Source organism: Clarias gariepinus, chromosome 12 (assembly GCF_024256425.1).
Source record: "Clarias gariepinus isolate MV-2021 ecotype Netherlands chromosome 12, CGAR_prim_01v2, whole genome shotgun sequence".
NCBI classification, from domain to species: domain Eukaryota; kingdom Metazoa; phylum Chordata; class Actinopteri; order Siluriformes; family Clariidae; genus Clarias; species Clarias gariepinus.
In genome coordinates this window covers 7,940,173-7,962,340 of record NC_071111.1, presented here as the reverse complement: position 1 = coordinate 7,962,340, position 22,168 = coordinate 7,940,173, and the positions used below count along the sequence as shown (strand labels likewise).

The window sequence follows — 22,168 nt, the reverse complement described above, 5'->3', positions numbered from 1 at the left end:
ATGGTTGGGAGAAGGTGCTCCTGGAGGATGTTTTTGTACAATTCTTTATTAATGAAAGGCAGGTGGACAAAAAAACAAAACAAAACACAAATCCTAACAAACTCCAAGAGTTGATTTATTTACAATATCTAATTAAAATCTAATAAAACGATCAGCTATTAGCTAGTCTTAATAGAGCTTTATGGATCACTTATGAATATGACTTTAAAATCCTCACAGCAATCATGCCTATGTTTATAACTGTTGTTATTTAAGATATGAAGATTTTAAATATAAATGTAAAAAAAAAACTGGTTAAATAAAGTTTTGTTAGTTTTGCATTTTTAGCAATGACGATGATAACTGACAATGACTGATGAATCTGGTCAAATTGTAGACATGTTAGCTAGCTAGTTAGTGTTGGCACTATAACAGTATTGAAATGTATTAATATAAATATTCTTCTCTTTGTGTTTTTTAGGATTGCTATGGGGCTAGCAATGATTTAGTAAACGTGTATGAAACAATTATAACATTATAAAGGTTAGTTGATGTTATCTTGCATAAGCAAAGAAAGGGGGAAAATCATAATTAAATATTATTATAAGGTTTTCCGCGCGCGCTACCACAAATCCGCCGTGAAAAGGCAACCCTCGCGGCGCGCGCCTGCTCCCTGGTGTCGGCAGCGCGCACCAGCCACGCGCACTGGGAGACGCGCACGTTTATTATCAGAACAGTTTAATTAACACGCTGAGGCGGCGTCTTACACGAAACGCAAAACACACAATGTCAACCGATGTGGATAGTCTGAGGCGAAGGTCCGCGGTTGATAGCTCAGGTGAGTGGTGTTGAGCATATAAAGCCTGCTTTAAAATAAATTCCATATATAAGAAAAAAACATTTTCCCCCAGCACGTGCAAAAATGACAGGAGCTCTGGTGTGATTATGTGCAGCTGGAGGTGACCAGGTTACAGCATGGCCCAAAGGTTTCAGCTTAGACCAGGTGCTCAGCACATAGTGTTGAAAGCTTGAAAACAGTAAAAAATGCATAAATAAATAACATTCCATTTGTGTGAAATTGATTTGATGTTGTGCAATCTTTTAAAATTTTGACCTAAAGAAAGGAATGCATGAGAAGAGGAAATTAACATGATCTAAAAAATTACCATCTTTGTTTAATTACCATAATCAGGGTGTTAATTAGGTAAGCGTTTGCTCTTTTTTTCCCCCCCTACAATTTTTGAACACTGCATTTCAAATTGCACTTAATGAGCAATTTAAATTTTATTAAATTGACTCCCAAATAATTAACTTACTTTATTTATTTATTAACCTACGTTATAATAACACTTTCAACATTAATGATCAAACACGTAGCCTTAATTTCTAGGCTTATCATCAACATTTGTTTGGTCACCTAGAGCCAGATCCTAAACTAATGCTTTATTTTTATTTAATAATTTTTATGGTTTTAGAAACTATAATTTTCAGCATGCTTTGTCAGAAGTGATGAGAGAAGAACTCTTATCATGAAATGTTTAAACGCAAACACTTGTTTTTCAAAGTGATTGAGAGGCGCATTAGATGCAGGCTTAACCAATGCTTTGTTGGACCACCCTAAATTTGACCAGGTGAACAATTTGCTGTGACTTAATTCATGCAACATTTATTTCTGTTATGTGTTTCCATTGCATTGATCGAGCTCTTGTCCCAGAGTTGCCGGACTCTATCAATACATCTTCCCCAGCACATCCCAAGGATTTCGGTTCAGTATTCAGTTTATGTGTAAAAATCAATCAGTCATAGTTCCAGAACCACTCTTTCATACAGTAGTTTGAGACCTGGAATACGGCCGTGCCATCAGGGAAAAGAAGCATAGATGTGATAACCTGATCATTCAGTACATTCTCATCATTAGCTGATTAAATTTTATTTGCCACATAATGCTGCTAAGCCTAGACATAACATGGACATACACTGCCTCCAGAGGCTTCTCCAGTGGACACTATGCATGATGGGTGCATCGCTTCCTTTCTGACCGTTATGGGCCATCACTCTGGAATAGACTTCAATCTGGACTCATCAGACCACTTGACCTTTTTCCATTGCTTCAAAGTTCAATCTTTATGCTCCCTGGCAAACCTTCTTTTTTTTGTTTATGTTTCACTAACAAGTGTTTTTTTTAATGACCACACTGCTGTTGCGTTCTCATTACTGTGTGTGTGTGTGTGTGTGTGTGTGTGTGCAAATGTTCTTAATTTCACTATGATTTCTGCTGACTGTTTTATATAATGCAGCTTTACAAAATGTTTGTGATTTCTGATCTCGGCCAATAAGGATTTTTTCCCACGATCGCATTTCAAGTTAGCGGTTCAACGTTATCCATCCAGGTTTTAATAATGTTTTGGACAACTCTTAACCAAATCTAGTAATTTTAGCCTAATCTGGTAATTTAACTCTTCTAAAAAAAAAAAAAAGAAATCTCTTTTCTACAATTATGAGATGCATCTTTATTTTATATATATATTTTTAAAGGAAAAGAATAAGCTACTTACTGGATCAATTATGGTTAAAAGAATTAGTGCAGTGAAAACAATCACAGCACTTATTATATCATCAGTTACATATTGTGTAGTATTTGCTTATGTCTTTGCTTAATCTATTAGTTTTTTTTTTTCCGTAGGCAGTGATCAGTTACTGATGATTGTGTGCATTTGCTGTGCCACTGAAATAAAGATTTCTACTGTAGGTTTTATTTAAGTTAAATTAGGTTTGTATTAATGTTGTTAAACTGCATTATAAAGCTTAAATATTTCCATTTTATCATAAGGTCAGTTTTATCTACCCATCAGGATTCACACAATAAAACTCATGGAGAATATACCATTTGTGAGAAACTTTCAAACCCCGGTAAAATATTTCACTGTCCTCCCTTTTGACGGCTGGTTTCCAGATCACCCGTGGGACCATGAGCACAGAAATCTGCGCCGTAGCTCGCTGTGTGACAGAATATGTGTGGCCAGCATTCACCCTGAGATGGTCGATACTCCTTCACCCTGTGGCTCACACCTCGTCATTCACCACACGCCAAAATGCCTCTCTGCTCAAGGTAGAATGCCTTTACGTTCAAACTGTTTTCCTAAGAAAAAAAAATGTTTGCTATATTCGAGTGCATTTATGGTAGTCTTTATTTTTAATGAGTTAAAAAAAAAACTGGAATTAATTTATTTAGAAGAGAAAAAAAAACCAAGATCTTTAAGATGAAATGTACATCAATCAGCTTTTGATACAGTGTATATATAAAATGCAGATTGATGTACAGTACATTTCATTTTAAACATATACACGCTAACAAAATGCATTCGTCTTCTCATTTCGTTCTGAGGATGTACAAACATTTGCACTTTGTTGTAGATCTGCTGATTTAAATGGAAGACAATATTTTAAGGTTCTAAAGCTATTAATGGCTATTTTTTTATGTCATGTGTTCATATAACATTTTTCATTTTATTCCTGTTCATCAGGTTTTATAGTTTTATGATAAAATTCAGATTCAGTGCTCAGTACTGACTTCAGATTTTATCCTCAGGACTCTCCGGACACTCGCGGTGCACTGAGGACCCCTGGCAGGAAGCGAGTCTGAGGACCACCATCCACGCCGAGAACGAAGTGGAGGCACACAAACTGGTCAATAACTACATGGTAAATAAACCCATGTTCAATTTCTTATGATACACACAAAAGCGCAGATTTTTTTTTTTTGTGTGTGTGTGTGGAGGGGTCAAGTTATGCTGTTTATAGGAACCTAATCAACGACTTGGAATCAGAACCTAAAACTGCATGACCCAAAACTTTTATTTTTCTCATCCTAGAGCAATTTACCCAACAGTATTTGCATAAATAAATAAATAAATAAATAAATAAATATCAAGGCTTTGATGCTCTGCTCCCACCTGTGTGTGTAGAGTTTATATTTTCTCCCTGTGCTGGTGCACTGTGTTAGGGGTAGACTTGTTATAGAAATAAAAAAGCCCTTTTAGATTATAGATGATATGGTGGTGCAGTACCTAGTGGTTAACACGGTCACCTTGCACCTCAATGGTTGGTGGTTTGAATCTCATCTCAGGTCAGTGTGTATTTGGAGTTCGCATGTGCCTCTTGATCAGAGTTTCCAAATTATCTACAGTATAGCATGTGTACGTCTGGAGCAAATCTGTTGGATTTGTGTGTTTGTGGGTGCTTGTTCCCTGTGATGGCTTGGCACTTTATCCGTTCAGGATGTCTTCTACCTTGTGCTCTCAGCTTATGGGGCTCCAGGCCCTTTGCGACCCTGCACAGGGGTAAGCAGCAACGGGTTTATAGTGGCGTGAATTAAACACCCCTCTTTCAAAATGTATGCTCACCTTTGGTGTGTTCTTCCACAGTTCTATGAATGCATGACTTGCCAAAAAATGATGGACCTTTCATTCTGTGTCTTTGCCAAAATATTTGTCTGATCAGATTAGCCCAAATATCTCCGATCAGATGTTCCTCTCATGTGATGTGGGACATGACATTCTTGTGTGGCAGTTTGGTTTCAGAAAATGGAAGAGTCACGTTACCGAGCGTCCGATCGAGGACCGATCAGACCAGGTGAAGGAATTGTACTCTGAGCAGATTTTCATCAAACCCTATAAAGGTCGGTTTCTCAGTGATGTGCAGAAAATCTATAAATAGGATTTACCTCATGCATTTACTATTTATTTTGTTAAATTTATTGTATGTCCTATTATTATTCATTATATATTTTTGTTTTCAGGCTCGCTGATCAGCATCGGCAACATCACCTATGTGCTTTTGTTCGGCTGGTGGCTCTCTTTAGCTCATTTCCTTATTAGCTTTCTGATGTTTTGCACAATGATTGGGATTCCACATGGTAGGTAGTCAGTGCTTCGGGATGTTTTGAGTGATTCGATTGTATTTCTGTATCTCACCTAATGCTGGTGTTTTCTTGTTATCTTGGCTGCAGGGAAACTCTGTTTCAAGTTATCAGGTTATTTATTGTGGCCCTTCGGGAAATCATTACAAAAGGTAACATCATCAAGATGCTATGCCTTAAAAAAATAATGGACCGGTGTCGTATACAGTGCATCCGGAAAGTATTTACAGCGCATCACTCTTTTCACATTTTGTTAAGTCACAGCCTTATTCTAAAATGGATTCAATTAATTTTTTTTCCTCAGAATTCTACACACAACACCCCATAATGACAACATGAAAATGATGTAATTGAGTTTTTTGCAAACTTATTAAAAAAAATTAAAATTAAGAAAGTACATAAATATTCACACCCTTTGCCATGAAGCATAAAATTGAGTTCAATTAAGCTGCAGAAACATCTCAAGGATGGAGTCGACCTGTGGTACATTCAGTTGATTGGACATAATTTGGACACGCACCTGTCTATATAAGGTCCCACAGTTGACAGTTCATGTCAGAGCACAAAACCAAGTATGAAGTCAAAGGAATTGTCTGTTGTCTGAAAATCATCCACTGATGAAAGTGTTTTATTTATTGAAAGAAAACTTGAAGTTTTTACACCTTTTTGTTTATATAGTTTATCAACACAGTGCACTGATTTTAACCCATGCTACGTGAGATGTAGTGTATTGCTATATTTTTAGGTTCTCTGTTCTCTGCTTCAGAAAGACACCATTTCCTCTTTGTTTCTTCCCAGGCTAGCAGTCTTTTACAGAAATTCCCTGTTAAAGTCCCCCAATGCGGCGCCATTCCAGAGGAAACGGGTGACGTGAAGGAATCCTTGGACAAAGTGAAGGAGACCACGCCACTGATGAGTTCCCAACCCCTCACGCTTAAAGTCCCCACTCTTACTTCTCCTCCCCTTTATCGCCATCAAAAGCGATCTCACTGGGTGAGGCTGCTTAGAATATTCAAAGGGTGTCTGGTATAATGTGTTATTTATTTATTTATTTATTTATTGAATTTCCATGCATCCATGCATGCATATTAGATTTTTTTGATTCATAACATTTCTACAGTTAGTTATAGTGTGCAAATTTAAATACAGCAGGGCCTAAAACTGAGACCTTGATTTTTCGATTCAGAATTATAAATAAACAAATTTGAAACTTATTTCAATATTTGAAACTAAAGCAAGAGCTGTACTGGAAGTAATGTGAAAGTGGGCGTAGGTTTTTATTTTTAAACTAATGAACATGGGTGGTTCAAATTGCAGATGTTGGTCCTTCTCTGTAGAAACTCAACCTAGTCTCCATCACAAGCCATACATTTATGCCATCGTTCAACCCAACTTGCAAATCCTCTTTGAACGTTCCCTTTGTTACAGTTGGTCTCCCACTGCGTTATAGAATGTTTAAAAAGATGACATTCATGAAAAGAGCAATGTGCACAGATGAAACATTTTTCAAAGAAGGGGAAAATCAGCACTGAAGACGAACCACACAGTGGGAGACAATCAACCGCTTTTATGTGTAACTTTTTGGACTTTTTGAACTCGCCTGCAAGCTGTTTGAGCCTGTTTGAACATTTCATAGCTTAAGAGACCTAATGAAATCCTCAAGAGCTTTTTACGAAATTGTATTGACTGCAAAACAATTCCTGCTATCAGTTATCACCCGTTATGCAAATAATATTGTATTAAAAGCTTGCTAACGAGAATGCATGCAATGTAATACTGTTGCAGGTTTTAAACAGAGAGGGAAAAATTATTAAGTGAATTAGTTTTTTTTTTTTTTCTGTAGCATTTAGTGAAATCACTTGGGCCTAATATCTAATGCAGTTGCACCTTGTGTTGATAGTGGTGTTTAAGCACGTATGTCTGGCTCCTGCTTGGTTACATTCCTCTCGCTGTAATCCACTCCCTGGCCTGCTTCCTCGCCTGGATGTTGGTCTTCACCATCCCTGTTGCCAAAATGAACGGCAGGATCCTCAGCATCATCCTCTTCCTGTCACCTGACGAGATTCAGGTTCTGCCGGTGAAGAACGTGAGCTTTGATTTCTTTTTCTCATTTTAGAGGATTTAATGCTTAAGTTGAAGAGTGTGTTCCTGTTCTTCATGAATTCAAGCTGTGTCTGATGTATTAACTGTAATTTTACCAACCAGTTAATGAACAAGATATTAAATAATTGCTGGATACATTAGGACTCTGTACGGTTGCGATGTCCGAATTGCAAGATTTTTAATTCTTTTCCACTGGCACAAAGAGAGCGACTATTAAAACTTGTACAGACTGTAGAGCTAACGCGTAAACCCATCATTATGTCCTATGTAGTTACTAATTACTTCTATTTCATAATCCTGCTGTTTCTTCTCATACTCCGTTTCTTCTTCTAGCCTCCAAGTTATGAATCGAGGGTTCTCCTGTGCTGTTACCGAGCCTTTAACTGGTACTACTACAAATACACAGTAGAAGGCATCAACGTCTTCGCTGTCAGTATCCTTTCACTGCTGCTAAATTTGATCAAATGTTGTATAGTTTGTTAGAGGTCCAGTAGTTGTGCACCTTTAGATTAACTACTGGATCTTCCTCATAGTGGGTCTGGGACTCATCACTCATGATCAGTATGTACTGTAAAATAGCCCTTATTTACACTAAGTTGCCTGTCGTCGTCAGGCAAATACACTCCCTGTTCGGTAATCGGAGAGTGAATCACATATGAGAAAAAAAGGAGATTGGATAAAGAGAAGTTTTGTTTTAAAACGACTCCAGCGTGTGAAAATGTACTTATACCACTTATACCTGTTATTTCAGTGAAAGTGAGTATATAAACTAATCCCAGTAAAATATTCAGTTTAGCTTTTCTAATTAATATCCATTATAGCGCATTAGTAGCTTATTGTAAAGTAGATTTATAAATCTGGTACATACTGTAATCGTTCATAACATTGTTTAAAAACATTTTTATTTCACTTGTATTGCAGGTAAAACTTCCAGCAGATATCTAAGTACTGAAAGTTTTAATTAAATTCTGTCCAGTTTTGGGTGATCTGTCTGGACAGACATATAGACAGACATTTTCTGAGACTGGTTTCTAGTCCTCTGATGTATGAAACATAAAGATGTCATTGAAAGAGAGATATCTGTCCAGTTTACACACACATTTCATTCATTTATATATGTAGATACTGTGCTGACTTAAAGTTCATGCCATGTGTTAGTCATGTTTCCATGTAAAGAGGGATGAAATATAATAATTATCCAAAATATTTTAATTGATTTATGTCCTGATATTGTGTAATATTTAAAGTCCTTAACGTCTTTTATCTCAGACCTGCTGTCGCTTGTTATCACTGCTCTGGTGATGGGATATGTGGACCATGAGAACGCTTTTGTCGGCTCCGAGGTAAAGTTTGCCACAGCTATGACCGCGATCATCCCCCTGTCTTACTACATCGGCATGGGTATAGCCAGGTAACGTCCCGGTGGGCTTTTCACAAAGTTTAAATATCATTTTGTTCTGTGGGTGAGCAATCTTTTGCACTCTGACATACATACAACAATTAGATGGTTTTGTTTATAATTGTTGCACAGTGTTTAACTGTAAATAACATTTATATCTCAGTATCTCGGCTCAGAGCAACTTCGCAGTGGGAGCTGTAGTGAACGCCACGTTCGGCTCTATCACAGAGATGACCTTCTACATCACTGCCCTGCTGCAGGGTCATCGCCTCGGCAACAAATGTTACGAAGAGCTCGTTAAATCTGCGCTCACTGGCACCCTGCTCGGTTGCATCCTCTTTGTTCCGGTCAGTGAGGGAGCAGCGTACTAACTTTTGTTGTATTGTAGCACAGATGGAATTTTCTAATCTGATTGGTCTAAAGATGTGGATAAATTTTTGCCCTTGTTCTGGTGTTTTTTTTTCTGAAGATAACGGCTCCTTTTTGGAGGTACCTAACATTATCTAAGACTGCTAGTAATTTATCTTGATGTTGAATTGAAGCTGTCTGTAAAGGGACCTACATATATGAAATGGTTAAGACGTGATGAATTTTACTGAAGATTCCTTTAATAAAAAGTGATTATTTTTATTTTTGATAACTTGCAGTGGGAGCGTAGATAAAATAAAATCTTGGATTGCAAACATAATTTGGATATTCTGGAAGAATTCCCCCCATAATAAATAATAAAAACCTATGACGATTTGTTCCACAACCCAAAATCTTAAGTTATTAATACAAAATATTAAGTAAAAATAAAACAAATTAACCTGCACTTTACCTTTTGAGAAGAATCATGGCTGGTGTAATACTAGAGAAGAGAGGAGGAGGGGGGCTACTGTATAGGACGACTTTCTTACACACTAATGGAACCACTGGAATCTTTAACAAGGAACCTCTCTAATGACACTTGCTTTTGTCTCTTTTTGCGAATTCGCGAAAATGTTGCGCTGCATTCTCGTTAAACCTATGGAATTCCCACACAGCTATGGTCTTTTTAGCCCCTTTTTTTTTCTTTTTCTTTTTTTCCCCATGAGGCCAGTTGTTGCAGTACATTTACTAAAGAACAGTCACTACACCTGGACACACACACACAAAAAATCTAAATTTAGTTGAAAAAATTATTTCTAAATGGACACCCGCACCCATGTGGTTACAATGTTATAGTAAACAGTACACGCGAATGGATGTTGACTGTACGAGTGACGCATGTGCGTTATGAACATCTGTTGCAGACCAAACATCTAAGACAATTTCCCACAATCCCACAGCACGAGACAGAAGAACCATTGGCTCAGTTGTGATCATGTGACGCTCAGCAGACAAAGTGCACACGTACTCGTATGTCAAGACCTTGCTCATTTATCAAGTTAAAAATTTAAAATTTTGCTCGTCTTGCAAAACACTCGCAAACCCAAGTTACTTGCGATCCAATGTTTTACTGTACATACTGTATATTGCCGCAAATTTGTTTTATGGCTAAAACAAATTTGCTTTACATACTTCAAAGCCTATTTTTTGTGTGTTAAGTGACAATTTGTACTTTGTATGTGCTCTTTACTTTATTTTCTGGTCAGATATGCACGTTAAGGACTTTTCACCCAGTATGTGGTGTGATCATATAGTAAACTGTGTTCCCAGGGTTTGTGTATGATCATCGGAGGCTGCAAGCACCGCGAGCAGAGGTTCAACAGCCGATCGGCTGGCGTCAGCTCGGCCCTGCTTTTTATTTCAGTCGGAGGTGAGTGGAGAAGGAAGAACACGATAACAAATTGAATGATTTTTTTTTTTTTCTTTTGAATTTATATCTTTAAAAGATACCAGCATTAAATGTCCCATTGGACTGTTTGATACTGGTCTTAGAGCTCTCTAAAAGTGTCTCTTAATGCTTCTTTCAGATACTTAAAATTTACAGTGGAATCTTGGATTACAAACATAATTCGTTCCAGAAGCGGGCTCGTATTCCAAAACACTCGTAAACCAAATTTAATTTTCCCATAAGATATAATGGAAACTTAAATTATTTGTTCCACAGCCCAAAAAAATAATTACATAATAATAATTAATACAAAATATAAAGTACAAATAAAACAAATTAACCTGCACTTTACCTTAAAAAAAAAAAAAAGTTAAAATAAATCCCGACAGATAAATGTTTACCTTTGTGCACACAGGCACCTGTGTGTGTGTGTGTGTGTGTGTAAATCAAAAGCAAGCTCCCTCTTTTCGTCTTACACAGTTAACCTTTCTCCACTCTTTTCACGAACGCGCGCACACAACGGAAGCACTGTTTTATCGGAGAAAGAAACAAGAAAAATCTATGACACTCGATTAAACGACACACTAATGGAATCACTGCTATGAAGTAAAAATTAAACAAATTAACCTGCACTTTACCTTTAAAAAGAAAGTCGAGGCAGATCAGTGTTTCAGTGTGGAGTGAAAGTTGTGTGTCTGTGAAGGCGAAAGTAGGAGGGGTCTGTCTGTGGCACACAGACACAAAGTGCAGGCTGAGTCTTGAGCAGAGAGAGAAAATGGATCTTTAACCTCTCTAATGAGACTTGCTTTACATGCATGCTGTACACACATACAGACACAAAATAAAATATGTTTTACACACACACAAACGTGGTCAGTGTTATAGTAAACAGTACACGCGTGCACAGATGTTGATTGTACCAGTGAGAGACGCGCACTAAGACCCAGTAGGGGAGACGATTACCCACAATTCCGCAGTACAAAAGAGAAAAAACTTTGGCTCAGTTGTGATCACCTGACGCTCGGCATCAAAAAAAGAAGCGTATGTGTGATATATAATACTTGGTACTCGTAAACCAAGACTTGTTCGTTTTTCAAGTCAAAATTTATTAAAAACCTTTGCTCGTCTTGTGGAACACTCGAAAACTTAGTTACTCGCAATCCGAGGTTTTACTGTACTTTAAACTTCACTCCTTTTTTAAATGTGCAGAGCTGAGCAACAAGCTGGGCTGTTTATGAGGTCACAAAAGCTTTGTTCTGCTCAAGTTTGATGTTTGTACACAGATTGGAGACCCAGCTAAACTTCTAAACATGACTAAAAAGTAAATTTTGCAGATCCCTTTAAAGATATTCAAATTGACAATTTTATTTGTCACATACTGAACAGTACAATTGAGACTGGAGAGTACAATTAATTTAAAAATGTAACTTTACAATAAAGTAATAAGAATAGGATTAAAATGTATATAAAGAGATTTAGCTGAATACTTTACAACATTTACAAGATTGCTGAGTAAGGCAGAATTAAAAATAGATTTGTTTGAATTGTGCAGGATAAATCTGACTACAGAAAGGAATTAGAAACTCGGAATAAATGCAAATGTGTTTATAAAATTTACACACTTTAAAATTACAGGCCGTTTTGAACAAGCTGTTCAAAATATTCATTCTAGTTTTATTGTACAGCATTCATTATACAACTCTGAATGTTTTACTGAGCTAAAAGTGCCATTTTTTTTGTTTATCCCTATATCTCATGCATCTACCTTATATCTTATTAATAGAATATCTCATTACTGTTCAGGTTTAATTTGTCGTATGGACACGCACAGTATCTGCAAGATGACCAAAGTTGCCAAATGTGGTGTTAATTAGTGTTAATAAGTGGTGTTGGTCTAAATTACATACAGGAGTGTGTTTTTTTTTTTTTTTTTTTTTTTTTTTCTCATCGTACTAATGCAATATGATTATTTTGACCTTTTTATTATTATCTCTTAGATTATTATCTATCTCTTATTACAGATTGTTTATTAGTCACATGACTGGATCAACTAACCAATAACCGGAATTCAATAACTTTACTGAAACCTCCTAAAGTTTTCCTTTATCTGATATTTAAAATATAATTTTATATATTTATAGTTTTTTTTCTTTTTCTTTTTTTTTTTTTTATAAAAAATGCATAACCCTTATGTTCTCATGGGTTATACAGGATTCTTCCCCAGCATGCCTTAGCTATTACCATGAGCTATTTTAAATGGTGCTTTTATACTGTAGCAAGTAAAATGTGATGTAATTTTCCCAGATAGAGTTTGTAAAAGTTTCTGACCCCCTGTGTAAAACTTATCTAACTCAAAAAAGGTTTGTGGTAACTTGTGTTGTTTATTCAAGTAATGAGGGCTAAATAGATGGATGTTGTCATGGTAACAAGATGATTGTTGTACTTGAGAGGGCTGAAAATGTTGTTGTAAATTATTATTTTGTTTTTTCTTTCTGTAGGTGTGTTTTCTCCAACACTGTTCTCTAAGGCGTACGGGACCCTGGTGTGTAACAGCTGCAGTAAACCTCCTGGTAACATCACCCGACCCTTCGTCTGCACGGGCTGCCACTACGATCTGGTGTGTGTGTGTTTGTGTGTGTGAGAATACGTAACATCAAACCGTGTAGACGTCGTCACCAGGTTGCTTGAGATGAACTTGCTGTTTGTGTTTTCAGAGTGAGAACAACCGCTCCCTTTTCCTGAGCCATATTGAGTGAGTGTGAAACGCACGTGTATAACCATCAGTCCAGTGTGTAAAAACAGGAAGTAAAAACCACTGAATGCTACGTTGTCGTTGCAGGCCTCTGGTGTATACGGTCTCTGTGCTTCTCCCTGCTGCGTATTTCATCGGATTGATTTTCACACTCAAGACGCACACGCACATTTATGACATCCACATTAGTGGTGCGCACTGTCACGGTACGTCCCCTAGATGGTGTTGTTTCCCCGGCCAGGGGTCATACTTAGTTTAGCAGATTCTTCGGGTGCATTTATGGTGCAGGCTTCAGTTTTTATAGTTTACGCACACAAAATTAATTCTTTTTTAAAAACTTTTCACGGAGTAAGACAATGAGTCGCACTTTCGTTTGTTTCTCGTGAGAATTTTGTAGGTGCATTAAGGTCGTTTTGTGTCTTATTCGCATACTGTTTGTTTTGCCTCAAGGTGGGCGTATCTATAAGTTACCAATCATCAATATGGTTTACCGTCTATACACAAAAACTAGAAGCTGTGACATAATCTGGCACTTAACTGCTCATACTTTCCCTTTTAGATTTGTATTGAATTTATGGCACACGTTCAGGCAAATACCCAAGTACGGCCAAAGTTTAGTTACTTTCTGTTCAGCCAATTTTGTGTAATGCTGTGACAAAATCTGGCTCTACAAATTTTTCTGAGACTGGTTTTGGGTCCTCCAATGTATAAAATGTAAAGATGTAATGGAAAGAGAGCGTACTGACCAACATACAGTATAGACCTTTCTTTTATTTATATACTGTAGATGATGAAAGCAGAATATTTTCCATCATTTAAGGATCATCGTATAACATAATGGAGAGAAATTTTAATCATATATTAAAAAGTTTAAATTTAGGATAGTCTTTTTTTTTTTTTTTTTTGTCCTATTCATTGCAATACAATTTGATTAGATTTTGAATAGATTTGCATGAAGATAATGTAGTTTAATCATGTTATATTGTGTGTGTCAGTGGTAAGTGGCCATGTGGTGAGCTGGTCCAGATGGAGGGCTTTGGTGGTCCTGATCGTGGCCACAATCCTGATAGCAGCCTGCGCAGACCTCACCACCGAGCACATCAAACCCATCATCTCTCACTCCAGCGTCTCGCAGGTCTGGAAGTGCTGATCTAACACACGCATCTCATAAGTCCTACGGACATGTCTGATTAACCACATTCATACGCGTAATCTGGATTTGCAAAGCATCCGATTAAGTGTACCAGACGATTAAGAACATTTTTTTAAACAATATTATATTGTTTAATTCTGCTTCATCTCCAGTAATTTAAAACCAAAGATCTATCCATCTCTGTCTATCTACAAGTCCGTCTCTGTCCATCTTTCCATCTGTCTATAACTAGCTATCTTGCTTGCTACTGTATCTAGCTTGTGGTCTGTCTGTCAGCCAAATGGTATTTTTATTTGATCGTTCCTGAGTAACTACAATGTGATCGTGATGGTGGATTCTGTCCTGTGGCACAAAGTGAGAATGCGCGTACTCTGTTCGACGCTAGGATGAACATATTTATAGTAACAAGCTGATCGGTAGAAGTTTCTAATGAAGCATTGATTTAAATATGGGTTAAATAAATGCTTTTAAACATGACGTGTGTATTATGAGTCAGGAATATTATGCATGGGGTGTGGTGATGTAGGACAAGCAGTTCCTCTTATCACTTTGAAGATGATTGTTTTCTAACAGCCTCACACCTGGAAGTGTTTTATTCCTAAGCGAAATGATGTATTAATATTTCTTCATTTTAACAATCTTTCTTTTGTAAAATGAACAGCCCCGAAAACATTCGATCCAAAAATGTTGTAAAGTGTAATTCCTGCCCTGGTGTTGCAGTACTTTATCGGTGTTACCGTGCTGGCGCTGATTCCTGAGCTTCCCGAGCTAGTTAACGGGATCCAGTTCGCCCTGCAGAATAACATTAGTTTAAGGTCAGGACTTTTCTCTCACCCTTAATACCACCTTATTGCTTTTTCTGTCCTTTAGGAAGTCACCTAATGTCTTTTGTTTTGTTTTAGCCTGGAAGTTGGAAACTGTATCGCTGTGCAGGTCTGCATGCTTCAGATTCCACTACTGATCTTGTTCAATGCTATTTATGTAAGTAACAGGAGTTAAAAAAGTTAGACTTTAGTCTTATGTTTATCAACTTATTGTCTATGGATATTGACCGCTTCGTGTTTTTTTTTTTTTTAAACTCACCAGGATGTTGGATTCGCTCTGATATTCAGCGACTTGCACCTGTGGGCGAGCATCTTCAGTGTCATCCTGGTCAATTACATCTTCATGGATGGAAAGTGTGATTATTTTCAGGGTAAGTCTTCTTTCTTTTGGGGGAAGGGTAGTCTCGTCATTGGTCATAGGCCCATTAATTACATACATTTTGTTTACTCCAGGACTGTTTCGAAGGCTTTTACTCAGGACTATGTAACTATGTGTAAGGATAATCAGTTTGAATAAGGATGTTCAGTTTGAGCAGATTGTGATTAAGTGTCTTGAGATGAGCAACAGGGCCATGATCACTGCCGCAGCTCTAAAGTACAAACATTGTCTGGGCAGGATTATACACTGAGGTAGTATAATCTTTGGTATCAACTATTTTTGGGGAACAAACTAAACAAGGCAGCACAGTGGTAGTGGTTAGCACTGTCGCCTTGCACCTCCAGGGTCCAGACTCGATTCCCGTCTCTGTGAGCATGGAGTTGGCATTTTCTCCACGTGCTTGTTGAGTTTACTCAGGGTACTCCAGTTTCCTTTCACCGTCCAAAGATATGCAGGTTAGGCTAATTGGCGTTCCCGTAGTTGCCCGTAGTGTGTGAATGACTGTGTGAGTGTGTGTGCCCTGCGATGGATTGGCACCCTGTCCAGGGTGTACCCTGCCTCGTACCCTAAGTCTCCTGGGATAGGCTCCAGGATAATATGGGTTAAAGCGGTATAGAAGATGAGTGAGTGATGAGTGATGTACTAAACAATCTCCTAAACCTCCAGGGCACAATAGTGTCACCTAAAATTATTATCTGGTCAAGGACTAATATTAACCTCAGTTCTTGTGTGGCTTTAGCTTAACAATGTTCCTGTGAGCGAAGAATTCCTCATTCTCCCAGAACCACTCTTACTCATTCAGGTATAAAAACTCCACAGATGTGATAACCTGGTCATTCAGTACATTCAGGTCGTCAGATGACTTCATTTTATTGCCACATAACGCTGCTGAGTCTAGACCTGAGTAACTAATGCTACTCCAGATCATAACACTGTCTCCAGTGGCTGTACAGTGGACACTATGCATGATGGGTGCATCACTTTGAGCTTCCCTTCTTACCCTGACTCGCCCATCACTCTGGAATAGGCTCAATCTGGACTCATCAGACCACATGACCAGTTTTTTTTCATCGCTTCAAAGTCCAGTCTTTGTGCTTTTTAGCAAACTGAAGCCTTTTTTCCTGATGAGTCTCAATAACAAGTGGTTTTCTCATGGACACAACCATTTAGTTCCAATCCTTTGAGTTCTCATCATATTGTGTGTTCGTGTACAAGATATACTTTTGAGATAAGATACCTTTATTATTTCTTTTGCTAGCAAGTGTATGGATATGCTCTCACTTGCACAATTAAACATGGCTATGATTTCTACTGGCCATTGCGATCTGACTTCACCACGCAGAGTGATCTCTTTTCATAACCTTTCCTTTCCAACCACTTTTTTGACCAAAACTGTCCCCAGCACAACAGTGCCCCTGTGCACAAAGCTAGCTCCATCAGGTGTTTAGGTTGAAGTGCAAGAACTTAAATATTCGGCACAACCACGCTCCAACATTTAGTGGAAAGCCCTTACAGAAGAACAGAGTGCACCATAACCACAAAGGTTGAATTAAATCTAAGTGGGACTTTCAACTTGAGCACATAGGTGTGATGGTCAGGTGTTCACATACTTTTGGTGTATGAAACCTATAACTTGAGTAATATCGTGCAATTACTTCAGTGCTTTCCACCTCTGCGTTTGTCTTCGGCAGGAACGGCTCTGGTGGTCGTCTACCTCATCCTGCTGGCGCTGTACTTCTTCGCTCCGTCTCCCGTTGGCTGCTGATCATCCGGAGCGTTCTCACTGCATTGGAGTTTTCTCTCGTTTTACAGAAGTGGTGTTTCTTTGTCTTTACTCTAGTGTATCTCTTTACTTCAGGGGATATTTCGGGTGACTCTTCTCTTTGTGGAAACACTTGATTGTTTTCTTTGAATGTATTGTGTGTGGGTGTGCACATTGGAGATTTATAACGGATTATGTCTGGGGGGCCAGTGAGGGAAGAATACGATCTCACCTTTAGCAATGTCTTACGCATTTAAGATTATATATTGTGCCAATAAATGTTAAAAGAAAACTGTTATACTTAAAACATTCATTAAAATATTTACAATATACATTTCTTGCTGTAGGTTTATGTGGGATGATGCCAAATAGGATAGTATTACTCTTACTATGTGTGAAGCCATGGCTTATCCTAAATATCAAAATCCAGTGTCTTCTTGAATAAATGCAGAGGGTTGTGGCAGGAAGGGGAGCCAATGTAAAACATTTGTCAATCATTAACAAGACTTCCATACAGGATTGGTCGCGGTCCGGGTTAACAACGTTGACCTATAGGGTGCCGGTGGAAATTGGGCTACTGTTGGTTGTACTGTTGGGTTTTTGAATGTTTCGACTTTGACCAGAAAGGCAAGAGAGTTGACATGTTGCAGAGGAGAAAGGTGGATGTACCGTGTGTCCTGGAGACCAGGTGGAAAGGTAGCAAGGCCAGAAGTTTAGGAGCAGGGTTCATGTTGTTTTACCATGGTGTGGATAGGAAAAAATGGAGTAGGAGTTATCCTGAAAGAGGAGTTTGTAAGAAGAAATGTCCTGGAGGTGAAAAGAGTATCTGATAGGGTAATGAATGGGTTTTCACCCAGATGAGGATGGGTTCCCTGTTGAGTCTGGTTCCTCTCAAGGTTTCCTCCAATTACCATCTCAGGGAGTTTTTCCTTGCCACTGTCGCCACCGTCGTCTTAGGCTTGCTCATCAGGGACAATCATATCATTTTGATTCCTACACATTCACATTTTATATAAACTTAATTCTTTTGATTGTGTAAAGCTGCTTTGTGACAATGTCAATTGGGAAAAGCGCTATACAAATTAAATTGAAAAATGAGTGTGAAGCTTGAGATTGAAGTTGTGTTGATGGTGGTTTTGCCCCACACGTAGGATATGAGTTAGAAGAGAAGGAAAAATTCTGGAGCAAGTTAGATAGAATTAGAGTTGTGATTGGTGCAGATTTCAATTAAAATATTGGTGAAGGGAACAGAGATGATAAGAATGTGATGGGCAGGTTTGGTCTTTAGGACAAGAACGCAGAAGGACAGATGGTGGTGGACTTTGGAAAGAGGATGAAAATGTTAGTAGTGAATACTTTGTTCCAGAAGAGGCAGGAACATAGGGTGACCTATAAGAGTGGAGGCAGAAGCACTCAGGTGGACTACATCTTGTGTCGATGTTGTAATCTAAAGAAGATCAAGTTCAGGTAGGCTTTATTGTCATTACAACCATATACAGTTAGTACACAGTGAAACGAAACAATGTTCCTCCAGGACCAAGGTGCTACATGCAACATAAATTTACAACATAAATTAACATACTGTAGACACTAAACTAGCTAACCAAGAGGCCTAGTTAGCTGGCTAGCAGAGACAGGACAGAGAGACCTAACATAAATTACAACATGAATTAACAAAAACTAACTAGCTAAGTATAACATTTTTATAGACAACATAAAGTGCACGTGCAAATGTGCAAACAAGAGCAACAACAAAGTGACAGTGCGCAACCACGACATAACAGAACATAAAATATGGTGTTGAGGTAGTGGGTAAACATTCCTTAAAACAGCAGCAAGAATTGAGGAATTGGTGCAAAAAGTAGTCCAGTAATGATCATTGTGCAAAAGAGATAAATAGTGAAGCATTTACAGGTTGGTGTGTACGATAATTTAATGGTGTAAGTCAGTGTGTCTGCACTTGTGTTGATTAGTCAGTCCAGTCCCAATATTTTAAGGTAGTTGAGTTAAGCTGTGTGATAATTTTTGTGTTAGTGTCTGTGTGTGTGTGTGTGTGTGTGTGTGTGTGTGTTTATCAGTCCAGTCCCTTTTTGTTGAGGAGACGGATGGCTTGTGGAAAAAAGCTGTTGCACAGTCTGGATGTGTGTGCCCGAATGCTTCGGTACCTTTTTCCAGATGGCAGGAGTGTGAAGTGTGTGTGAGAGGGGTGTGGGCTTTGCGGATGCAGCGTGTGGTGTAGATGTCTTCAATAGAGGGGAGAGAGACCCCGATGATCTTCTCCGCTGTCCTCACTATCCGCTGTAGGGTTTTGCGGTTCGATATGGCACAATTCCCAAACCAGACAGTGATGCAGCCGCTCAGGATGCTCTCGATAGTTCCTCTATAGAAGGTGGTCAGGATTGGTGGTGGAAGCTGGGCCTTCCTCAGTCTTCTCAGAAAGAAGAGACGCTGTTGGGCTTTCTTGTGTAGGGAACTGGTGTTGAGGTCCTGAGGTCCTGAGGTCCTGCTCTAGGAATTTGGTGCTTTCGACGATTCCCACAGAGGAGCCGTTGATGCTCAGCAGAGAATGGTCGCCTTGTGTCCTCCTAAAGTCAACAACCATCTCCTTTGTCTTGTCAACCTTTAGAGACAGGTTGTTGTCTTTACACCAGTCCGTTAGCCTCTGCACTGCCTCTCTGTACGCTGACTTGTCGTTCTTGCTAATGAGACCCACCACGGTCGTGTCATCAGCGAACTTAATGATGTGGTTCGAACTGTGTGTTTCTACACAGTCGTGAGTCAGCAGTGTGAACAGCAGGGGACTGAGCACACAGCCTTGTGGGGCCCCAGTGCTCAGTGTGGTGGTGCCGGAGGTGCAGTTCCCGATCCGTACTGACTGAGGCCTACCGGTCAGAAAGTCCAGGATCCAGTTGCAGAGGGAGGTGTTCAGGCCCAACAGGTTCAGCTTCCCAATAAGTTGTTGGGGGATGATAGTGTTAAATGCTAAGCTGAAATCTATGTACAGCATTCGAACATATGTGTCCTTCTTGTCCAAGTGTGTGAGGGCAAGATGTAGTGTAGTGGAGATGGCGTCGTCCGTTGAGCGGTTAGGACGGTACGCAAATTGCAGTGGGTCCAGTGAGGAGGGCAGCAGGGTCTTGATGTGTCTTATGATGAGCCGCTCAAAGCACTTCATGATGGTGGGTGTGAGTGCAACGGGACTGTAGTCATTGAGACAGGACATGGTAGACTTCTTGGGCACGGGGACGATGGTGGTGGCCTTGAAGCACGTGAAAACGACGGCGCTGCTCAGAGAGATGTTGAAGATGTCGGTGAGAACATCTGCCAGCTGTTCAGCACATTCTCTGAGCACTCTGCCTGGGATGTTGTCTGGTCCAGCAGCTTTACGTGGGTTGACTCTGCGTAGAGTTTTCCTCACCTCAGCTGTAGTAAGACACAGCACCTGGATTCTCTGGGCGATTCTCTGTGGATTGTCAGTACTATACTAAGGGCAGAGGTAAGCATTTGTGAGCAGCAGTATGGTTTCCTGTTTACTTTGAGGTTGCTCATGGGTGTAGAGAGAGAGGTAAGGTAATAGGGAGTTGTATTGTGTCTTTGTAGATTTAGAGAAAGCGTATGACAGGGTGCCGAGAGGGGAGGCTGTGGTGTTGTATGAGCTAGTCAGGCGTATGCTCTGGAAAGCAGGGGAATGAAGGTTATCTGCACGAAGAAGGAACACATGCGTGTGAATGAGAGGAACCCAAGAGGAACAGTAAGGTTACAGGGAGCAGAGGTAAAGAGGGTGCAGGACTTTAAGGACTACTTGTAGTCAACGGTCCAGAGTGTGGAAAGGAGGTGAAGAGGTGTGTGCAGGCAGGTTGGAACAGGTGTGTCCGGTGTGTTGTGTGACAGTAGTATCAGCGAGAATGAAAGGAAATGTGTCCAAGACAATGGTGAGACCAGCTATGCCCTATGGCTTAGAGACAGTGGCACTAAAGAAAAGACAGGAGGCAGGGCTGGAGGTAGCAGAGATGATCTTGAGGCTCTTTGGGACTGACAGGATGGATAGGATCAAGAGTAAGTCCATTAGAGGGACAACCATTAGATTTTTTGGAGATAAAGTCAGAGAGTTCAGATTGAGGTGGTTTGGACATGTTCAGAGGAGAGTGTGTGAGCATATCAGTAGAAGGATGCTGAGGTTGGAACTGCCAGGCAGGAGGTCTAGAGCAGGGGTCTCCAGATCCACTCCTGGAACTGGAATCACAGTTTGGTGATTCTTCTTCTCAAACACAGCTGATTTAACTAATCTGTTAATTACTAGGTTCAGTGGGTGTGTTTAGGTATTGGTGAATTACAAACTTTGCTGGTCACTGGCTCTCCAGGACTGGATTTGGAGACCTCTGGTCTAGAGGAAGAGCAAAGAGGAGATTTATAGATGCAGTGCAAGAGAAGAGGATGCAGAGGATAGGGTTAGATGGAGGCAGATGATGCGCGGTGGCAACCCCTGAAAGGGAACAGCTTAGAGACAAAGTATTGGAGTGTCAGGATACAAACTGCTGGCATTATTACAGATACTGGTGTGACAAAGGCATTACGCTTCACATGTGAATAAAACATTTAAAATTTTATGTAAATTTTGGCCATTAATAGGCGAATAGGAGATTAGTAAATGGTTTATACTATGCAAAGATTCCTGCTGGACATGAATACATTTCCAGATGGTTAAAAAAAAATGCATTACGGAAAAAAACAGCCTTATGCCTTTTATTACTACTGAAGCTTTTAGGTTTAAGTTATTGCTTTATTCTTTTTAACCCTCTTTTTCATTTGTGTTGCACACTTTGTGCTGTTTGTACCACCACATCGGCCTGAACAAGATCAGCTGAAGGTGCAGCTTAATTTATGAGAATCTAACACAATTTAGTTTGTTGTTGGAGATCTGTATATGACAGCTGGATGGTGCCTTCTTGTGGTATGAAAGGAAAAACACCACTTCATTCTTTATGAACAGCAGGGTTAGGGTCTAAAAAATAAAAAACAGTAAATTCTGTTCGTGAGGACACTTAGCAGGGTTCCCAATCCCGGAATTGGAGATTTCCAGAAAGAGCCAAATGAGCACAAC

At 39.3% G+C, this 22,168-nt stretch overlaps 1 protein-coding gene across 1 annotated transcript; it reads left to right on the top strand.

Moving 5' to 3' along the window:
* Window positions 1-747: 747 nt before the first annotated feature.
* On the top strand, window positions 748-17,385 carry cax1 (cation/H+ exchanger protein 1). Its single transcript, XM_053508820.1, has 20 exons — window positions 748-817; window positions 2,933-3,088; window positions 3,569-3,681; window positions 4,549-4,657; window positions 4,778-4,894; window positions 4,988-5,049; window positions 5,696-5,890; window positions 6,798-6,983; window positions 7,334-7,433; window positions 8,270-8,411; window positions 8,563-8,746; window positions 10,080-10,179; window positions 12,696-12,814; window positions 12,912-12,949; window positions 13,037-13,155; window positions 13,945-14,084; window positions 14,823-14,917; window positions 15,005-15,083; window positions 15,189-15,297; window positions 16,997-17,385. Exons 1-20 carry the CDS (start codon window positions 766-768, stop codon window positions 17,068-17,070), a joined length of 2,289 nt encoding a protein of 762 aa, XP_053364795.1. The 5' UTR covers window positions 748-765; the 3' UTR covers window positions 17,071-17,385.
* Window positions 17,386-22,168: the final 4,783 nt, after the last annotated feature.